The sequence below is a fragment of the Cannabis sativa genome, chromosome 7 (genome assembly GCF_029168945.1).
Source record: "Cannabis sativa cultivar Pink pepper isolate KNU-18-1 chromosome 7, ASM2916894v1, whole genome shotgun sequence".
Classification (NCBI taxonomy): Eukaryota; Viridiplantae; Streptophyta; class Magnoliopsida; order Rosales; family Cannabaceae; genus Cannabis; species Cannabis sativa.
The window spans coordinates 14,625,961-14,647,693 of record NC_083607.1 but is presented as its reverse complement, the minus strand read 5'-3'; the positions used below and the strand labels follow the sequence as shown (position 1 = coordinate 14,647,693).

At 34.4% G+C, this 21,733-nt stretch overlaps 1 protein-coding gene across 2 annotated transcripts; it reads right to left on the bottom strand.

Moving 5' to 3' along the window:
* Nucleotides 1-7,046: 7,046 nt before the first annotated feature.
* Nucleotides 7,047-17,808, bottom strand: LOC115697438 (E3 ubiquitin-protein ligase PRT6). 2 transcript variants are annotated; one of them, XM_030624444.2, is made up of 16 exons: nucleotides 17,210-17,808; nucleotides 15,890-17,002; nucleotides 13,907-15,135; nucleotides 11,830-13,806; nucleotides 11,255-11,306; nucleotides 10,529-11,162; nucleotides 10,099-10,307; nucleotides 9,473-10,008; nucleotides 9,284-9,388; nucleotides 9,080-9,146; nucleotides 8,904-8,981; nucleotides 8,714-8,782; nucleotides 8,438-8,523; nucleotides 8,189-8,335; nucleotides 7,405-7,526; nucleotides 7,047-7,331 (listed from the first exon to the last, which is right to left on the bottom strand). In XM_030624444.2, the coding sequence occupies exons 1-13, from the start codon at nucleotides 17,276-17,278 to the stop codon at nucleotides 8,449-8,451; spliced, it is 6,213 nt and encodes a 2,070-aa protein (XP_030480304.1). In that variant the 5' UTR covers nucleotides 17,279-17,808; the 3' UTR covers nucleotides 7,047-7,331; nucleotides 7,405-7,526; nucleotides 8,189-8,335; nucleotides 8,438-8,448. The 2 variants fall into 2 exon arrangements, with proteins under 2 accessions (XP_030480304.1, XP_030480305.1); XM_030624445.2 differs by having other exon boundaries at nucleotides 8,433-8,523; nucleotides 17,210-17,710.
* Between the last annotated feature and the right edge of the window lie 3,925 nt (nucleotides 17,809-21,733).

Sequence of the window (21,733 nt, the reverse complement as noted above, 5' to 3'; positions counted from 1 at the left end):
AATTTTCAATTTAATTAAATGTATTAAATTCAAGAAATAAATAATTAAGTAAAGAGGAAACTTAATTATTAATTCTAGTTTAATACTAGGAAAATATACTAAACTTAGATTGTACCAAAATTAATTATGAGACAATTAATTTCACAATCAATGATATTTTCCTATTTAATATTAGAAATAATAACTAGTACTAGAAATAACTATCTAGAATATATCATTGACTAAGTGTTTTTCTAAAATTAACTTTAAAATATTACAATGAAAAATAAATTTCATAAATCTTAAAAGTTAATTATGTTGCTAATTCAATTTTAATCAGGTTAGACTAATATAATTAACCTAATACAATTATTTAAATAAGGCAAATGGGCCTTCACAATTGGGTTAGTAAATATTTCTGATAAGATGGTGATTACTCTGGGGGTGGAATAGTGATTTTGGAGAAGTGTAAAAACCTATCTGAAGTCTCTAGGTCTACCAGAGAGGGACTGAATGTTAAAGCTGCAGGAAAGGTACTTATTCAGTCTAAAGAAAGTTCTATACATCTTTGGCACCATTCCAAATTGCCTTAAACTACTAGTGTTAATTTCCTGATTAACCAAAAGTAGTTGCCAAAGGTATAGAATCCAGTATCCCAAGAGAGTAGACATATAGAGAGGAATTTCACATTATCAATGATTTTGTGATTAAAGGAAGAGTAATGGTGGAGAAAAGGTTGTGGTTAATTCAACCTTTCAGATCCTATTACGAGGAGTTTACTACTACTACACTTGATTTGTATATCAAGGTGTTGAGATTATTTGAAACGCACTTTTTGTTTTATATTAGTGCAAGTGGGAGTTTGTTGGGTTTTATGCCCTAAATAAAACTCATTTCAATATAATCAGATTTACTTATTAATATAGATCAGAAATAACATTTAATGTTGCATGGTTCACATGATTTATTTCATGATTATATGTACATAATGTATAAATTCATCTGAAACCCTTTTCACATACTTGATCCTGTTTATTGTGCCGTCAACACATTGGAAAGTAAACATGACTATGTGAATAAAGTTTCCTAGATTTATCAGACATAGGGTTTTACTGATATGATAATCTACAACAGAGTTTACTTGCATTTGGAGAAATGCTATGTTCTTTCCAGAGCATTGGTTAAAGTAAAGCTCAGGTTGGATGCATGGAGTATGCATCGGAAGGGACCGATATTGAACTTTGACTTAGATTTAATTAAACTTACCGTAAAATCTATTCAAGTCAATATCGCCAAGTTGATCCTAGATCAAATGTTCTTAATCCTGATATGATTAGGCTCAATCTTGAAAGGCTATTCGTGTTCTTTGATTTGTTAGTTAAGCCTACTTTTAGGTCAGGGTGATACGTACATTTTGGGAACACGGTAGTGCAATTGAGTGGGAGTGCTATCATAAACATGGAATCTATAGCTTCTATCTGGCGAATAGTAAGCAAAGGATGATCTCCTTCGAGCTTGACCAAACGAACATAAATGGTGGAGTACTCATTTCACATAAGCTGAAATATCATTTATACGGGGTCAAGTGTTTTAAGGAATAAATACATTGTAGGGTGTAACGGTAATTTAATCCCTTTACAGTGTAGATCATTCATATAGAGGATCATTGATCACATTAGGATTATAACAATGGATAACTAATGATGTGTCTATATGGTGGAACATATAGAGCATTCTATATACTGAGAGTGCAATTCTAAGTTCTATGCGTGGATTCAACGAAGAATTAATAAGTTAGTGAATTTTAGTGCTAAATTCTTGATCTACTTATTGGAAGCTCGGTTATATAGACCCATGGTCCCCCCACTAGTTGAGATAATATTTCTTGTAAGACTCATGTAATTGATTTTGATTAATCAATTACAATTCTCAAATTAGACTATGTCTATTTGTGAAATTTTCACTAAGTAAGGGCGAAATTGTAAAGAATGAGTTTATAGGGGCATATTTGTTAATTATGATACTTTGTATGGTTCAATTAATAAATATGATAAATGACAATATTATTTAATAATTATTTATAGTTATTAAATAGTTAGAATTGACATTTAAATGGTTGAATTAGGAAATTGGCATTTTTGAGAAAATCAGATACAAAAGGTGTTAAAACTGCAAAATTGCAAAAAGTGAGGCCCAAATCCACTAAGCATGGCCAGCCACTTTTATAGGCAATTTAAACTCATATTTTTATTATTTTAATGCCAAATAATTCAAACCTAACCCTAGTGGAATGCTATAAATAGATAGTGAAGGCTTCGGAAAATTTACACTAAATTTCTACACACTTTTCTTCAGACTTTCTGAATCAGAAAAAACTGAGCCTTCTCTCTCCCTATCTTTAGTTGACCACTCTCTCTCTTCTTCCTTAGAATTTCGAAATCCTTAGTGTATGAGTAGTGCCCACACACATCAAGTGATACCTCAATCATAGTGAGGAAGATCGTGAAGAAAGATCATCAGCAAAGGAGTTTCAGCATCAAAGATTCAGAGAAAGAGATCCAGGTTCAGATATTGATAATGCTTTGCTACAGAAAGGAATCAAGGGCTAGATATCTGAACGGAAGGAGTCATATTATTCCGCTGCACCCAATGTAAGGTTTCCTAAACTTTATATGTGTTTATTTCATCGTTTTAGAAAGTTCATATTTAGGATGTTAATAAACATACTTGTGAGTAGATCTAAGATCCTGGTAAAATAATTTCCAACAAAAAGCCCTACAGCACCTAGGGATTTGACCATGCATTACTCATGGTATATTCATTGGGAATACCCAACTTTATGGATACTTACAGATACGTTTGTAAGAACAATTCTAGGGATTACCCCACCAAAACAATATAAATACCCCCTCAAAGCTCATTAAATGGGATCGAGAATCTTGGGCTGCATATGAGCAAGAAGAGTAAATACTCACCAAGAACATTCTCTGTATTTAGAAGAGTGACATTCCCTCAAATGTGGAATCTGTATTAAATACATCCATTAATAACAAAGACTCGTGGACTAAGGCTCATTAACGCCCCAACCACGTAAAAATCCTTCTCTCACTTTCTTACAGCTCAATATTATAATCATATTTTAGTAGTTGCCGAAAATCTCGGTCAACAATAATAAACTAGATTATAACATTATCATTATCATTATAAAAGATCTCAACAACTCACAGTACTTTAAAATTTATAATTTACCAAACACTCAGTTCAGCTTTTTTCCACAGTTTTGCTACAGCTGCTTTTTCTCACAGCACAGCTACAACTGCTTTTTCCCACAGCACAGCTGTGCCAAACTGGCCCTTAGTTGTTTTTAATTTTATTTTTTAAAAAATGTATTACAGAAGTAACAAATAAAGATTTTATATTATAGGGTTGTCTATTTAATTAAGAGTGTTTGGTAACATAAAACATTAAATGATCTTGGCCATTAATGATGATTTGATGGTGAAAATTGACTCTTGATGAAAATTTTCAATTTTTGGAGTTTGAATCCCGTCCGTCAGATTGTTTTTGGGTAATTTGCTAGAAAAATTGCAACTATGTTAATGACGAATTTTGGACTTGAAATCTTCAAAATTGCGATATGAGTGTGAGACATGACTTGATAAATCTTTGAAATAGCTTCGAAACACAAGTTGAATCTCGTCAATCAAGTCAATATTGAGGGAGTTATGATCGTTTAAGTGAAGGTTGTTCAACACCCTATAACCAGGTTGACACTCAACGTCCAGGTTGACATGATGTCAACCTGGACGCCGAGTGAGTGCTAAAATGTCCAGGACTATTGTTTTGATGCCTAAGTGATGTGTTGACACCACTTAGTCAGATTCTGCATTTTGGTGAAGATGATCACTAATTTTCGGAGATGTCATTTTTTTGTGAAATTAGGAAGGCTCGAAACTCACCGATTTTTCTGATATTCCACCTTGTTGAAAGAGTGAAATATCAATGTGTAAATTTGACCTGTCACAAGTTGTAGCTCTCGTTTACTACGAAAAAATAGTTGAATGCTCAAAACGGAATCAAATTTTGACAAGCAGAACTCAATGCACTAGGATAGGTGTCAACTTGGGCGTTGGGTGCTTCCTAAATGCCTTCCCAGGGCTCGTTTTGATACCTCTATGGCATTTGAGATTGCAAAAGACTTAGTCGTTGATGAAAACAAAGAATATGCCCGAAAGACTTCATCCGAATTGTTGATGGAAGTGGCCCAGGTTGACAAAGTGTCAACCTCGGCACTGGGCCCAATGCCTAGGTTAACCTGGGCGTGGGTCCTCATTTTGGCCTCTAGGTCGATTCACTTTTCTCCAATAGCACTTGTGTCCTCGTTTTGGATGAAGACGAATAAAGTACTTGAGATACTTCTTTAATATTGTGGTTGGAAGTGCTCCAGGTTGATAATATGTCAACCTGGGTGCTAGGTGTCTGGTGCCTAGGGTGCTCAAAACTGAAAGTGCTTTGATTCTGATTTTGTTGCCTTAAATATGTTCATAAAATGTCTAGTTCATCTCCCAGTACAAATTTTGAGCCATTTTCACTAAGGTAGACCCGAAAACCAAAACCCTAGTTGGGAAGTCACCTTAGGCACTAGGCATCCAAGTTGACTTTTGGGGTGCTGTTTCATGTATTTTCAACTTCCATGTCTTGGACTTGGATTCTTCTTGTCTTCATTGTACAAAATATTAAAAGATGGTGAGTTGGAAACAACTTAGTGGGATCTAAACACCCATTTTGGAGTTTCTGGAGTTAACCTGGGGGCAAGACTAGGGACCCCTCCCAGGTCGACTGCCATGACTCGGAATTACTCAACTCTAGAATGTTTTCTTTCTTGCCACATGTTAAACATTAATGTTGACATCACCAAGGTCAATTTTTAGGTAAATATTAGTCCCCCAAGTCAACTTTACACTTGTGTGAGGTTAACTTAATGACGTGAACTAAGCATGTTTCTCTCGAAGCTACCAGGTGGGCATCAATTTTGGCAATCCCAGGTAATTGTTTATGTTCTTCATTGTACTCTAGTGAGACAAGGAATTTTGAATTCCTATTCCTTTTGGAACAATAGAATTCAAAATTTAAAGATAAAAAGAAAGGAGAGAAAAGAGAAAAGATAGTTGATTTTCTCTATCTTATCTTTTTAAATTTGAATTTAAATTCACTCCTTGTTGGCTTAAGAATAGAGGAGATTAATAGTTATAAATGCAGAATTCCCCCTGCTAGTGTCCGCCCGTGACTGCTGAGTTCCAAGGTGGCGAGGTATGTTTTAGACTTTCAGTTTCACAATTTCTATCGTTGGTCGTTGCTCCGTTTTTGTACTGTTAATGTTTATGTTGTATGATTTTATAAAAAAAATGACATTTTTAAAAATTAAATTTCATCTGAGCCCAGAAATGAAACCTTCGGGCTCAACCCAATAACACCCGAACTCGACCATGTCAAACCCGCCATACTCGACCCTGAACCCGCGATACCCGACCACCCGAAAATTAGGTTCGGTTGTGCATTTCCAAGATCCAAAATCTAAAAACCCGAACCCGACCACCTGAAAACCCAACCCATGTGCAACCCTAGTATTTTTAAAAAACACAAAAAATATAGCTCACATAGGGGTGTTCATAAAATAGTTAGATCCAATCCAATCTGCAAAGTGCAAATATCCACACTTGTGCGGATTGGATTGGATTGGAAAATTTAAAATCTGCACTTGTGCATATCAGATGTTGATTGACATGTAAAAGTAACCGATCCAATCCAATCCACACATATTTATAAAAAAATTAAAAAATTATATATACAATTAAAATTTTAATGTTAAAAATAGTAATTTTAAATCTAATACATATAATATATCTATATTTTAAAACTTAATAAATCAAATGTATATTCCATTCGTATATATATAATTTCTTTATACATACAATTTTTATTCTTTCTTTGAATTTGTTATTTGTTATTTTATTTATTTTAATTTGTTATTAGAGACATAAAATAATAATAATTTATTTTATTTTGTTGCTAGTTATGTGAAAAAAAAAATATATTTTTTCATAAAAATTAAATAACTTAATATTGAAAAGTAACCAATCCAAAATAAGCGATCTAATCTGCACTTTTACAGATTGAATTGAATTGAATTTGAGCTATTGTGTGAATTGGATTTGATCCAAAATATGAAATCCGCACAGAGCGGATCAGATACACTATGAGCAAAATAGTACAAATTGAATTGGATGAACACTCCTAAGCCCACCCATACTCATCAAGGAAAAAAACTACATCATTTGTATAAAATTTATATATAATGTATTATTTTATTGTATGAATTGAATGAAGTGTTCAAAATGATTTGATTATAGGAAATATTATGAAGTATAATATAATTGTAAAAAAAAATGTGTAAATTGTGTTTGATTGTATAGGATAATATGTAGTCATATTCTCGTTAATTAAATTACACTGTTTAGTTGAGTATAAAAATCTTATATATTATTTTAAAAAATTATAATAAAAATAAAATAATTATTCATTAAAGCAATATACTTATTAATTAATAAATATTAAATTTTATATATTTTATTATTATGTTATTTATTTTTGTTCGCTATATTATTTATGTACATCATTTGTGTAAAATTTATATATAATGTATATATATATTATTAATAATAACATAAAAAAAATTAAATAAAAAATAAAAAATTAATCACACAAATTAAAATATATATCGTAATAATTTTTTATAATAAATTAAAATATTAATAGTATTTAAATTTATTTATTAATTCAAAAATTCTATTCAAATTAATATAGAAAAAAAAGGAAATAATCTAATCCCACTTTTTTTAAAGTATCAATATTACCTCTTTCAAAGTAGTTATATTACTAAAAACAAAATAATATTTTATATTACCATTGCATTACTAGTATTAACATATTCAAACAGCTAACTTTACTTTCAATATCACTAGTGTAAAAAGGATGGAATTTAAATAGGAAGGATGAGAGGGAACTTCTTTATTATCCACTATTCATAAATATATAAATATTAAAATAATGCATTTTTCTTTCTTCTATGCAGATATAAATTTACATAAAATGCAGTCGATGTTTCACATGCAACAGACACACAAAAACAAATATGCATGCAAATCTAAGTATTATTCTACAAGGAAGAAAGTTTAATAAAAACAAATAAAACTCGAATGAAATGTAATTCCGGTAATATAATTTATGAAGCAACCATATTTTAATAAATAGAAAAAGATAAAGAGAAAGTGCAAATCAGTCTCCAACTCCACCTACAGCCAAGAAAAACAAGTTATAAGGTAATTTCAATCAATGTTTCCTTTTTGACAAAAGAATGGCTCTAACCTCATAAATCACCACTGCTACGGTTTTATATGTACATCCGATCAATTGAAGACCATAAACTTCTGAAATGGGGTGGAACTGATATAACTGTACAAACATAAGTACAAGCCCACCAGGCCCAACTGCAAAAACAAGAAAATTTAAACCTCACTGCAACATAGATTATGCAATATACTCTCATCACAAGCACAATTATATTATTATTATTATATATATTTGTTGCTAATACCGTTTCTTTTATTTTGATGGTAATATTACCAATTTTTTGTTACCGTTGTACTTGATACAAACTTACATTGGAGGAGAAAAAAGCGTGTTAGAAGTCACAATTTTTTTTTTAAAAAAAATAACTACATAAAAAATATTTGAGAATAATACTAAATCTCAATCAATAGTTGCATTTAAATAACTCAAAAAAAATCTAAAAAATTTCATATTTATTTACTACTTTAAAGCTTTTTTTTTCCTTCAATATTTTTACAATTTTTTTTTTTTTTTTTGAGGAAATAAACTTGTTATCATAAATAATATTTTTACAAATTAAAACATAAATATCCTTTTTTTTCGATACTATATAGAAAATACTACAAAGACATAAATTCTTTTTTAAAAAAAAATAATGATAATTTAAAATTAATTTGTACATTTGTAAAATTACTTTCAAAATATTTGCATTGCAAACAAGTAAAAGACTTAAAAATAAGGAAAAGAAAGAAGTTTATATTATATTACAGAATGAGATAATTACCATTTCAAACATAAGACTACATTCAAGAAAGCTCACCTCAAGGTGCTGTACATCTTTTCATATATACCAAATCCAACATAGAACCAAGATCCTCCACGTTGATGGACAGAGGACAAAATTTATTTGACCATGTTCAACTTGCTAAAACCAATTGTAATCCATCCATCTCAATCAATTCAATGCCTGAAAAATTCAAGATTTTCCATTCAGCAACATCAGCAGATGCCAGGACAGAGAATAATTACAATAAAAAGAAGATAACAATGAATTTTAAGAGAACCTTACACCAAGTCAAACTAAACCGTGAAGAAAGAACCAATAGTGGTTTGGCCAAGAACCCTGGAACTTCGATCAAGGCCATGAGAAGCCACCTACCAAACAAAGTTGCCATATCACCAGGAGTAAGAGGGCAGTAAAATATAATAAAATTTAATTGAAATTTTTCTGTTAAGAAATTTCCATTTTAAAACAGACTGGATCATCTTCCCACAATCACATCAATGACTGTCATGTGTTTATCAATTAAGTCACTACTACATATGAACATGATTCTTTCATTACCATATACGTTAAAGCAGCATAGCGTTCTTCGTTCAGGTACAAAGGCTTTCCTCTACTCATCTCCATGTCCTGCAAATGAAAAAAATAATAAACTGAGACCCAAAATGTACAGCGGCGGCCAGGGATAAAGCGAAAAAACCACAATTCACAAAATATATATACTTCTATAAACTTTATATAAAACATATACCTCTTCACCAAAGGCATCCAAATATAATGATGGCCAGGGAGCCTGGCGAGCAGACCTCTGAAGGAGTATTGTTGTTCTCTATTATAAATGAATAAAATTAGCCAGGCTTAGAACTATGATCAAATATAATAAAATATCAAGGATTCAACAGAAGGGTTCCTTATTTGAAAGCATACCTTAATCAAGAGAAATATTCCAGTACCAGCACCGCAGCCCATAGCATGAGTTTGACATCCACTTTCCCTTACCACACCAACAACAACATGTCAACTTGTGATACAAGGATAAAAATATTGTCCATGAGAAGTACGCAAATTTTTATTGTTAATATTTTTGAGAGAAAAAAGAGAAGAGAACAAAAGAATAGATAGAAAACAAACCTGCAACAGGACTTCCAATTGGGAGAGCATAATCTACCACAAAACAGGCACAATGCAGGATCCTCAAGAACAGAATTGCAGGCAGGACAAGGCTGTTTTATGCACCTGATAAAACACGTTATGCGTATGAGGATTAAATTGCAATATAATTTCTAGCAAACAAAATGTGAAAGAATACATAGAAATAACCTCTGCAGTAGATCATGGTATACTCGTGGCAAATGCATCAACTGAAATGGTACTGCAGGGTTGCAATGCATGTTTTTCTGAAATCTACAGAGTTTAAACTCCATGTGAAAATGTTGGAACCATTTCAAAGAAAGGGAGCGTAGCAGTTCATCCTTAAGAATCAAATCCAATTGGGGGATCTTAAACATATTTTCCAGCCTTTCAATTTCATTAAACTCCATGTGGCCACCGACAGTGTTTTCCATCAAGTCATTGATAAATTGTGATCTATCCAGAGTGTTATCCCTATCGTAGAATGGTGCTCGGAACGAGGAGGTTAGTAGTTTCCAAAGCAATGCACACCTCCGCAAATATGGGAAACTCAAGCTCCTAATTACAATCCTTATATTATCAGATTTACCAATATAGTTTGAAACAAAATAATCCTGCACACATTCAGATTCTCCCAAGAGTTTCAATATGTCTGTAATCAAGCAATCATCAACACCTAATTCACTTGTGTTGGATTGATGTTTCCCACAGTACGTAATTATAGCCTGAAATCAACACATTACATCAGAGGATACTCACTAGACATATCATCATCATCATCAAATTAAAAATAAGCTAGCAATAAGAGTGTATACCTGAACTACAGTGACTGCATAGAAGACATGTATGAGATGTAAAAGGGAGTCCTCACATGCTAGGAAAGGGCGTGGAAGACAAAAAAGTACCCACATCAATGATGAAAAGGGATCACGGGCAACAATAGGATCAGAAGCTCGACTCCAAAATTGAATATCAGAAACAGATACACCCGTATCAATATTATTGAAGATATGTAGCATACAGCCTGCAAAGAACAGCGTTAAGAGCTCAGCTAGGACGTGTGACACTAATATGCAATAGTGTGTCTGTGTCTATATATATAAATATATATATATATAAATAAATGAGGAAGAAAGAAAGAGAGCACCACAAGAGGAAACAGGGAGAGAGAAAAAACACTGGGGAAGCAAAGGTGACAAGAAAAACTTGAAGAAAGCAAAATGCAAGACCATCTATCAAAGGTACCTGGTTCATTTGCATTATTATGATCCAAGGAAACTACAGAGCAAATAGAATCTGCAAAGCTTTGAATCCCCCGATATCTCTGAAGTACATGAAGAGAATTCTTACTCTGCGTGCTTTGAACAACTTTTAGCAATAAGGATAATATAAATCCACTGGAAGACTCAAGTTCTTTATACAGGACATTGAGGTCATATGTTGGAGTTGTATATGTCCTTCCACATCGGGCAGCAATTTCCATTGATTGAAGGGAGTACTTAAGAATGTCCCACATAAGCATTGAGTGGTTTATCCTAGAGGATCCAACAAGCTTATCCTGTCTATTTGATAAAAACATTTTAGAGAGGACACGAGTCACAGGTTCAAGATTTGGGCTTGTTCTCTCATTCTTATCCAAGGGGACACCTTTGAGGGTTTCAAGCCCAAAGGCTACATTTGCTGCAGAGTGTAAAAGAGCCAAGCCTTGCTGAAGGTGAAGCGAACTCATATCTTCACACGTTTTTCTTGAAGAGCAACTAGCGTCGGGTGAACCAGCAATTGGATTATGGGGCTGCTTCAAAACCTTCTGGCACTCGCCAGGCAATTCAGGTAAAATGGAATTTGCAAGCCTACGACATACTGGGCAGAGAAACTCCCCCTAATGAAAACAAATAAAGAGAACAAACATAGTCACAGCCATCTCTGTTCATAAGAAGAAGAAGAAGAAGAAGAAGAAGAAAAGAGAAATACCTGATCTGGGTCTACAATATGCCCTCCTTCAAAGACAATTCTTCGGAGATATCTGCATGAATATATATGTAGAAAAGAAAATACTCAAATCATTTGAAGAGACGTTTAATGATTGTAGGCCAGTGAAAACTGACATCATTCTAATTTTTATGATGGCAAGAGCATTATACATTTAGAAGAGAAAAAGACAAGTAGCATCCGTCAAGTTCCCTTCCACACACCCCCCCCCCCCCAAAAAAAAAAAAAAATACCACTTCGCAGAGCATTAGCTTCAAGAAATCATTTTAGGAAGAAAATTACTCCAAAACAATCTTCATGAGTACTTAATAAATGATAACGCCATCATTTTATGACAAAAAGTAAAATTCAAAAACTCGGTATAGGTTCTCTTTTCAAAAAGTAAATCCAGGCTCTCTTTGTATTTTGTGATTGCTCTACCAGAGTCATAGTAGACAGAGGGTGGACCCAGACCATTTAAAAGTAAATCTATGTAGGTTGTGAAAATCCCAACCCTCATAATGTGCTAGCAGTAATAACAACAAAATAATGATCTGTCAGGTTCCATCAGAAGTTACCTTTCTTTTAATGAATGTAAATACCGATCAAGGCACCCTTGATGCACAGCATGCCCACATGAGGAAAGAACTATTCCATCACAATCTGTCGGGCCAAATCCATCGCACGCTGGGAGATGCATAAACTCTTTTGGCAACTTGTCAGTACGTACATTGTCAGAAGCTGAAGGATTTTCTGCCATCTCACTCGAAACAGCTGCTACATATTTTCCAAGAAACATAGTTTCAACCAATTTCCTTCTCTCAGAACTTGAACTACCTACAGCAGTTGAAAGTTTCATGTCATCCACAAAACGTGATGAGGACATGTTCTCTTGCATTTCTCTTTGAATCAATAGGTACATATCTTCTTCTGATATCTCTAAGAAATAAAAGTCCCTCTCCTTTCCATCATTTGATACACATGGTACTTGAGTTAATGCAGGTAATTGGCCCTTGAAAAATTCAAGAAAAGCATCAACTTCCCTAGGTTGGCCATGATATGCAAATTCGGTGACTGCATTCTCAATCAACTGTGCCAACTCAGAAGATGAAAATAATCCAGAACCAGCTGAAAAACTTCCCGTTTCAGGTTGAACAGCCTTCCAATCTGTGGTCATAGTCACATGCTCCTTGTCTCGGTGAGGACGCTCCCAAGATGGGGGACCTCTATCAACGAAACTCATAAGCTTTGATTTCTGGAGAAGAATCAAGTACGATACAGGACTTTTGGAATTTGGATCATGACAAAGTGAGCATACAACTTGTGCAGATTCTTCTGATTCATCTTCAACATCCATGTTACTACATTCTTGTTCAGATTTAGAATCATCATCTGCAGCGGTATCAATATTAGCCATAAACTTAGCTTGATCAGCTCTCATTTTCGCCAATATTGCAGCCTGTCGCTCTCGAGCTTTTGCCTTGCGCTTTTCTCCATCAGAACCTGACCTTGAGGCATTTGTATCATCAGTGGGAAAGGTTTGTGGAAGATAACCGACCACTTCAGGTGTAAGTTGTTGCAGTTTGGTCATGCATCCAGAATCAATTTCGGCAAACTTCTTCAACAAATTTTCAATTAAAGAGGAAAGATTGCAACTGCCTGAATCCAATGAATTTTCTGAATTTTCCTTCTTATGCATTCTCATCAATAAGACAAGAAGTGACAGCAAACTTTGTTCACCAGCACCATATTTTAATCCCTGGCCAATTTCTTCACCAGCAAAAGCTAGCATGGGAATTGATTCTCCATCATAACAGGACAAATCTCCGGAGTCCCTGTGTTGAAAGCATGTGTCCAACCCTAATGAGAGCAAGTGCAATGAAGTTATAAGAACATCATCAGGAGCACGTGATTCAATTGATTTGTCGGTGAAAACTGCATAGAATAGAACAGAACGAACAATTTGAAGGACTGCTTTACAAGTAACCACTCTAGCTACTCCCTTCAGAGGAGGATATATCTTGGTCCACCTTGGCAGCTGATTAGTCAAAGCTGACACACCACGAAAGCGCAAATATCTTTCTTCTGCTACTTGTAAATCTCTAGAGTTCCAACGAGGATGATACAAATCCAGCTCACTCCAAAATGACCAGTGTAATGAATAGGTGCCCTGATTGAAGCCAGATGGATTAGAATACACGGCGATGGCATCCAATATTTCCTGAAGCTGCTCAAACTTAGAGAGATCACGAGGAAGAGATTTCACTAATTGACTATGAGTCGAATCACCAATGGCTAACTTGTAAACCAACTCTCGTTTTAAGCTGTCAGCTTTGGTTAAGCCACAAAATCGCCTTCCTTTGACAATTTGTATGATAAAAGTAAGCATTTCTTGAACTAAGTTTGGTTCATACTCACTTGAACGCTCAACATTCAGAGAAAGGTAGTTAGATAGTCCAAAGCGTTCTAAAATTCTAAATATATATGGATCAGCTGGAGCCATAGCAGCAGCACACTGTAACAGAAAAAGATCAAGCTCCAAACCTTGTTCAGACCTGCATAGCACCATCAGATAATGTGACATTTCTAATATTTATTTAAGAGTGCTTTAAGGGTGTGTGTTTCATCACAAGTATTCCATAAAAATCTACTTACCAACGTACAGAACGGTACCACTCACAAGATAACATGGCCGCATCCCCATTCTTCCGCCACATTCCAGCATGTACCTCGGCACAGAATACCCTAATCCTCAAAGGATGCTCCATAGCGAAGGCAGAAAATCCATATGGATGGCAGCCACTAAGAATGTGTCCAAAGAAGTCAGTGTAGATTGGCAATGAAAGCACAGAAGCAGTAGAAATATTGGACTCTGCAGATTCACCGAAACATCCGCTCAATGCTTTCTGTAGAAGCAAGGAAAGAAATCGATGTAAAGGAATGTGAACTGATACATCTTGTGAACTAACATCATACACTATGTCAGGCCAATCCGACAAGCTTAAAACACGTAGAGCATCCAGGTCCATTGCACCATCACCTTCAACTATAGTATCATCAAAGCTTGGACGGGTGCATGAATTAGCTGAGCCACTTTCCCCAGTAATTGTTAACCTACTCTCCATCCCTATACTTTTTCCATTTTGCACAATACGGGAACCACTTTGTGCATGTGGAGAAAATTGTCCACCATGATCTTCGATTGAACTAGAAAGTCTACCAAATATATATCTGCCTTTTCTAATCTTGGATAATGTTCTCTTCAATGCTGAAAAATTGCTGCTTGTGATATTACTTGAACTAGGAGACCATACACCAAGAGCCGATGTATTATCAACTGCCAACCAATTATCAATTGCTCTCAAGCACTCATGTGTTAACCATGTCACAGAAGGGGGAACTAAGAGACTAGAAGCTGAATCTAATTTATTCTCAACAAGCATGGGGGATGACATGGATGAAGTACACCTACCACTTGCACTACATGCGGAACTTTCCTGGGACATACGCCCTACTTTAGAATGTCTTAGGCTATCTCCATCATCAGTATCTAGCTTGTTTGTTTCAGAAATAATCTCATCATCCGTCTCTGTACTACTAGAAATTGAAAATGCTCCATCCACCAGAAGGCAGTGAATGTTGGCAATAGAATGACCCAAGACAAATGGCAAATGCATATGCTCATTTTCTTCTTCGATATGAACACCTGTTTCTCTCTTTTGAGGGTTCATCCCTTGCACATAATTCAAGAGTCTCATCCATGTACTTGTAATATCTGGTTGATCTCTGGTTACATAACTAGGAACTCCAGAATGACTCATAACAAATCGAATGTCTTCAACCACACGAAGGGTGATCTCATGCAAATTCCCCCACTTGTTAATCTGCAAGAACAAATTATAAATCTTTGTAGTTGATCTTTTTTAACAAAAATTACAGAAAGGTTGGAGGAGAACAACTGTGCTATAAAAACCAGCTTCAGGGTAATAAACCTTAATTTGATCAACTAAAGTGAAATAAAGTTAATGCTAGGTTTGATATATAATTATACACACATACCAACTATGGTTTTCAAATCTTCTCATAAAGAGGTGATATACGATGACGGTTATAAAGTCTTTCAGCTTATATGCAAACAAATATTTATCATAATTAGTTAATTACATTATTCTTATAAAAGAACATATTCTTGAAAAAGCAAACCTCTATAAGATAATGTTCCAGATAGAAACTGACTGTTTAAAAAAAAAAGAAAAAAATGATGGAAATCAAAGCTAAATAGCAGTAATTATGCATGGATATGAATTTCCTCATGCAGCACAACATATCTTATAAGAATATTGGACAAGAGAGATTAAAGCATAGCAGTATTCTAATTAATATAAACAACATTTTTTTAAAGTAATTTCAGATGGTTCTGGCACTGGCAGGATAACATAAAGCTCAAACAGCCAATGCAGTTAGTTACTAAAAGATATAATAGATATAGAACAAAAAATTTAAAATTTGAAAGAAGCATGCTTGCGAAAATACAACAAACAAATATATTAGAAATTGGACAACTCATGTACTCCATGTAGCTATCGGAAAGAATGCATCTGAAAAGGAACATCATAAATCAAGCAAGTAATGAATCACCTGTAACCGGCCATCGTCACCGGCACAAGAATGGAAGATATCTCCCAAACAATCCAATAAAATTGTTAAAAGGTTCATTTCTTTCACAAGCCGAGGAGTTAAAGTTGGAACAGTGAATATTTGCACGGAGAATGTAGGAAGCAGTGGAAACTTTTTCAAAACAGCATCGCTGGACTCTTTTATGACAGCACTTACAACAGTAGGGTAATATCCGAGAAATACTTTAGCAAATTCGTATTTGAAATAAGGTTCCCCCAGCAATTTCAGGAGCAACTCATGTAGGTCTTTCACAACAACCTCGCTTACAAACCTTTCTGCTCTCACTAGAATCTCCAACAAGCCAGCTGATGAGAAAACCTTCTTTGAAATAAAACTAAGCAAACTCTCACTCTGCTTACAGAACTCTAACAGCATCTCAACTATAACAAACGTCAGCTCGGTTGCAACCTTCTTACGCTCTGTAACACGTTCATTCAATCTTGGGTTTTCCTTACAAGTAGTCTCAGCATTCAATAGCCTTTTTTCCCAGCAAAAAAGAAGAGCATCAAGTACAGGACCAACAGAGTTCGCATACTCCTCAGGAAGAGGTTGTATCTGTTCTGCACCTTTATGCTTTGAGCAAAACCCTTCTCTCTTCCACGCCGTCACATCCCCACAGTCACAGCAACCTCCGCCCGTATAGATAACTGAGTAATCATGGTCCTCGTGGTTCCCATTCTGAAAACAGGGAACACAGATTGCACATGTTGGGTCATGCTCACAAGTTTTACACCTATAAGCTATATCATTATGACCCCATATAGAGCCACACACACCACGCTGGCCGACACTCAATTGGGCAAGCTTCCTTAAGGCACTAGCCGGTTCACCCTCAAACATCAACCATTGCAACCACCCCAAGCTCTCTCTGAAGATACTTTTCATTGTTGGCCCTGCCAATTGTTTTCTAAACCCAGGCTTAGATTCACGAATAAATTCCGCCACCTCCTCATCCGTTGGTAAGATAGCTGAAACCAACTCCGGTATCCGAGATTTATCATCTTTTACAAAAGCAACTAACCCTCGTTGGTACTGATCAAGTAACTCCACAGGGACTCCAAGTGGTATAAGTCTCTGGTAAATTGTAAAAGCAAACGCCATCAAGATATGACCCGACATTTTGTTGCCATTAATCAAAGAAGCTCAAACTGACACATACGATTATAATACACAGTACACACACACACATCTAACCGTAATTACAATTCAATTACCCGATTTCACACTCAAATTAAGTCAAAATTACACAATAAATCAGAAAATGAAGAAGCGCAGTCATACCCGAACGATTCGATCACGGGGCCTGTTATTATGGGAAGGAAGAGAAGGAGGAGATGCATCGATGTCCATACTATCTGAATCAGCAGTGCAGCAGAAGCGCACAAGCCAATCGACGCAGCAGAAACAGCGACTCAAGCGAGATGCTTCTTCGCCTTCAGTCCCCAGTTTTGGTCTAAGAGGCAAACACCACCGTCTTGCTTCATACAAATTCAGAGAAACCCTAACCTGTTTGTTTCTCTAACCTCAAATATCTCTCTTTCTTTCTCTCTCTCTCTCTCTCTCTCTCTCACAAATCGCGAGACCAATTCAAGCTTCCATTACACTCGTTTATCTTTCTCATACACAGTAATATATATATATATAAATATTTATTATTAACAAATTATTCCATGACGGTTCACCAAGCTATGGAATAATCTCACAAGTAAGGAAGAAATAGATAAAAATTATTAGGAAAGAAAACCTGAAGAATTATTTTCTTATTAATTATTATAATTATAATTTTTTCTTTTATTAGACTGTGAGGAAGAAAAAGAAAAGGGTTTCGATTAACTGAATTATTTCCCTGCTGCCAAATTAAATTATTTAGCACTTGTCATGTTTCTAAGGTACGTGCCTATTTTTTGCTTTATCTATTGTACGTGCCTATTCCCACGTAGGTAACAAAATTACTAATGTTTTTCATTTCATTTTTTTTTTTTCTTTCTGAAGGAAAAAAAATTACTAATGTTTCTCATTTACACTTCATTACATATTAAAATTATCCTAATTTTTGTTTGATTTTGAATTATACTCCTCTCATTTTATTTTCCACTCTTACTCTCTACTTATCTTTCTCACGACCTAATATGTGGTAAACATGAGGGATTATTTTTTATTAGGAGTGTATGTTGGTTGGTTTAATCGGTTTACATTACATATTATTCAATCTAATATAAAAATAGTGAGTTACGAAAACTACGTGCAAACCACTCAAATAAAGAAAAAAAATATAACTCGTGCAATGAGTTGTTGGGGTTAACCCACCAATGTGTGTGTATTTTTTTAAAAAATAATTAACATATTTGCCCCATGAACTTTCGGCACTACCTAGTTTTGTCCCTTAAAATATACAGCTTGTTAAAAATTTTCCCTAAAATATAACATTTACATAATTATGCCCCTTCTGTTAGGTTCTGTTATCTTTAACGTTAAAAATTAGCATTTTTACTCCCTAAACTTTAATTAATATGAAATTTTACCCCTTTTATTTAAAAATTATAATATTCTATTAATTTTGAAAAAATAATAAAAATTATTAAAAAAACCTGACAAAAATATTAAATTAATTAAAAAATATTAATTTTACTTAAAAAAAATTATATTATTCTTAAAAAATATTTTTAAACTTTTCTTTATTTATAAACACGTATCTTAAAAAATCAAACAAAAATTATTGACAATCTAATAAATTATTTAAATAAACTAAGATTTTTTGAAGAATAAAAAATCAAACTTATTTATATTTATAAATTCATATCTTAACAAATAAAGAAAAATAATTAAAAATTCAATAAAAATATAAAATTATTTTAAAAAAAACTATAAATTAAACTAAAAAAATGTCATGTTTACTTAAACAAACCTACATTTTTTGAGAAAAATAAAATATAGTCAAGTTTATTCTCGTAAAAATTAATTTTATAAAAATTAAATTTTAATATTTTTTTAAATATCTAAATGAATTTTCAAATAAAAAATAAATAATTTTTTAAATGGCTTAATTAGTTTTAAAATTTAATTTATTTTTTAATTTTCTTAATCATTCAAAATAACATTTTCTTAAGATCTACGTTAATTTTTTGAGATTTACTAAAAAAAATGTTGAATATTTTTCATTTTTATTGTGAGGGGGTACAATTTGATACTTGTCAAAGTTTAGGGGGCAAAGTTACTAATTTGAAAAGACATGTCAGCATTTAAACGGAATAATGAGACGGAACCTAACAGAAGGACTAAATTTATGTATGTGTAAAAGTTCAAGGGAGATTCTTAACAAGTTGTATATTTTAAGGGCCAAAATCAATATTGTCGAAAGTTCAGGGGGCAAAATTGCTAATTATTCCTATTAAAATTATCCTAATTTTTGTTTGATTTTGAATTATACTCCTCTCATTTTATTTTCCACTCTTACTCTCTACTTATCTTTCTCAGGACCTAACTTCAATCCGATGGACCCAAATCGTAGCCCCTATATGTTTCCACTACCAAGATGGAGATCCACAACGAAGACATGACAGTGTTTGTGTAATTCTTGTTCTATAACATCTTCAATTGTCTTTTGGCAAGTCTTTTGATGGTTTGTAGGCATTTTCTTGGGTTTTGAGCTTGGAAACCTTATTGTACACTCTACAAGAGCACTGTCATACTGGGATGGCAGTGGTCGTGTTCCACCTTTTGGTGGCTTCTCTCATTTGTCAAGTGATCTTTGATGTTGGAAAATACAATTTATCCACTTCTCTCCTTTGCATTCTCCTTGGGCGAAAACTGTCATAGTGGTGCGACAGTGTTTGTGGGTTTGTGCTAACAGTGCCACATCATTATGGCAGTGTTCGTGTAACACCCTTGGGCCTTATTTCTTGTGAAATTTTGACTTTATTCTCAAGTCTTGGTATTCTTGTACCTCAACAAGTTTAGTACTTGTTAAATTTCTCCTCAGATTAGGTTTTATAACAACCCTACCTTGGATTGCTAAAGAGATAAACCATAGGACTACACCCTAGGGGCGAAAACTGACCTCTTGGGAATGTCAGTGCTCGCCTTGCACTGTTCCAATGCCATGTGTGTTGGTTTTTGTGGTACTAAATCAAGTGTGCAGTGGAAGTATTTTAATGATTATCATCGTATCACACTGTAGAATTTTCATCTGTATATATATTAAATCAAAAAATAAAAATATGAGTAGAAAAATATTTATCTCTTGATGAACTATCAAGTGTCCTTGTTATCTTTTCATAAGTTGTATCAAAGAAACAGAAATGAAATGTACACCTTGATCTTTCAAATCAACCACAACACACAAAGACTAGTGTGGGGTGATAGGATACACAAAAATATGATATTTTTATTTTGGTCTCAACACATGAGTGAGAATTCTAACTGGAGAGAAAATGATGATACAATTAACTTTTTTTTAGGTTTCTTAAATATATCGTATATATAGATTTAGGTTTATATTTGTATAATAATTATAATTGTTATCCTAAATTTTACACTCTGACGTGGCATCACGAGAATGGTGACACGTGGAGCCCACTCGGAACATCTGCTCGGGAAGATAGGCCGAGCAGGATGCCTCGCTGGCATGTCCAGAGCAAGATATTCAGCGATCCGTGCAGAGCAATCAACACTTAGCGAATTCAGCTTTCGCATCATGAGTCATCAGCTCAATCCCTATAACTCAGGGATCAATTTGCGTGGATATGGCATACACACGATCCCAATATTAGTGTACTCAGCCTCAATCCCATGATCCTTGCATTCAGCATTGATCTCACGATCTTTCTGTTTATACGAATTGTAACGAGAGAGGAAACCCTTCCTCCTCAAGTTTCCCAGCCTTATAAATAGTGATGCATATTCACTGGGCAAAAGGGAGAGGTCGAAACGCAACTAAGCTAAGACTATACTATTATCTAAGAATTATATATTCAGAGATACTGATGTAAGAGCTATAAGAAAAGGAATCTTCTTCCTTGTTCTTAAGTCAATACAAATAACGAGGATTAGGCTATTACCGAACTGCTCGGGGCTGAACCTTTATAAAATTCATGTGTCTTATTATTGTTTTACTATATATATGTTACTATATATCGTTTATCGCTTATAAAATAGACTCATTATCGTTGGCTAAAAGCGAAGTCAACATTTTGGTGTTTTTATTGAGAGCAGGATCACAAACCGCTCTTTATTCGACACTCAACCGCCAATACGATGGTACAAACTCGTAGAGGCCTGTCTGACCCAACAAGTTCATAGACGTTGGATCCGGCATTACAGGACCCAGGGAGTTCAAGGGTTCCGCCTGCTATTAATCTTGGACAGACAGGAAGCGTGGTGAATGGTGAAACAGCTCTTGTTACTGGAATTGCGCCTAGTGTGCAAGAGACTGGGAATAACAGTTCCGCACCCAACCAAAGCATCCATAATACGACTGTTCCACCTGGAACCAACACCCAGACGACCATCGGAGATGCAACCGAATTGTAAAATCTCCGTGACGCGCTCAGACTCATGCAGGGTCATGACAACACTCTGCATCATGATCAGGATGAACTGCGGGCTGCGATAAATCTCGCGTTTGACGAACAAAGTGTTGGAAATTATTTTACCAGGATCTTAGATCTACTCACAGGTATGTTGATTAACACCCTAAATATGAACTTTCTAAAACGATGAAATAAACACATATAAAGTTTAGGAAACCTTACATTGGGTGCAGCGAAATTAAAAGACTCCTTCCGTTCAGATATCTAGCCCTTGATT

What these genes read in the sequence shown, in the direction of transcription:
- LOC115697438 (XM_030624444.2), bottom strand. Translation starts at nt 17,278, where the DNA reads ATGGACATCGATGCATCTCCTCCTTCTCTTCCTTCCCATAATAACAGG. An exon ending in TTACATTCATTAAAAGAAAG is followed by an intron (nt 11,307 to 11,829) that starts GTAACTTCTGAT and finishes ATATTCATGCAG; the next exon opens with ATATCTCCGAAGAATTGTCT. An exon ending in TGGATGCCTTTGGTGAAGAG is followed by an intron (nt 8,783 to 8,903) that starts GTATATGTTTTA and finishes TTTCATTTGCAG; the next exon opens with GACATGGAGATGAGTAGAGG.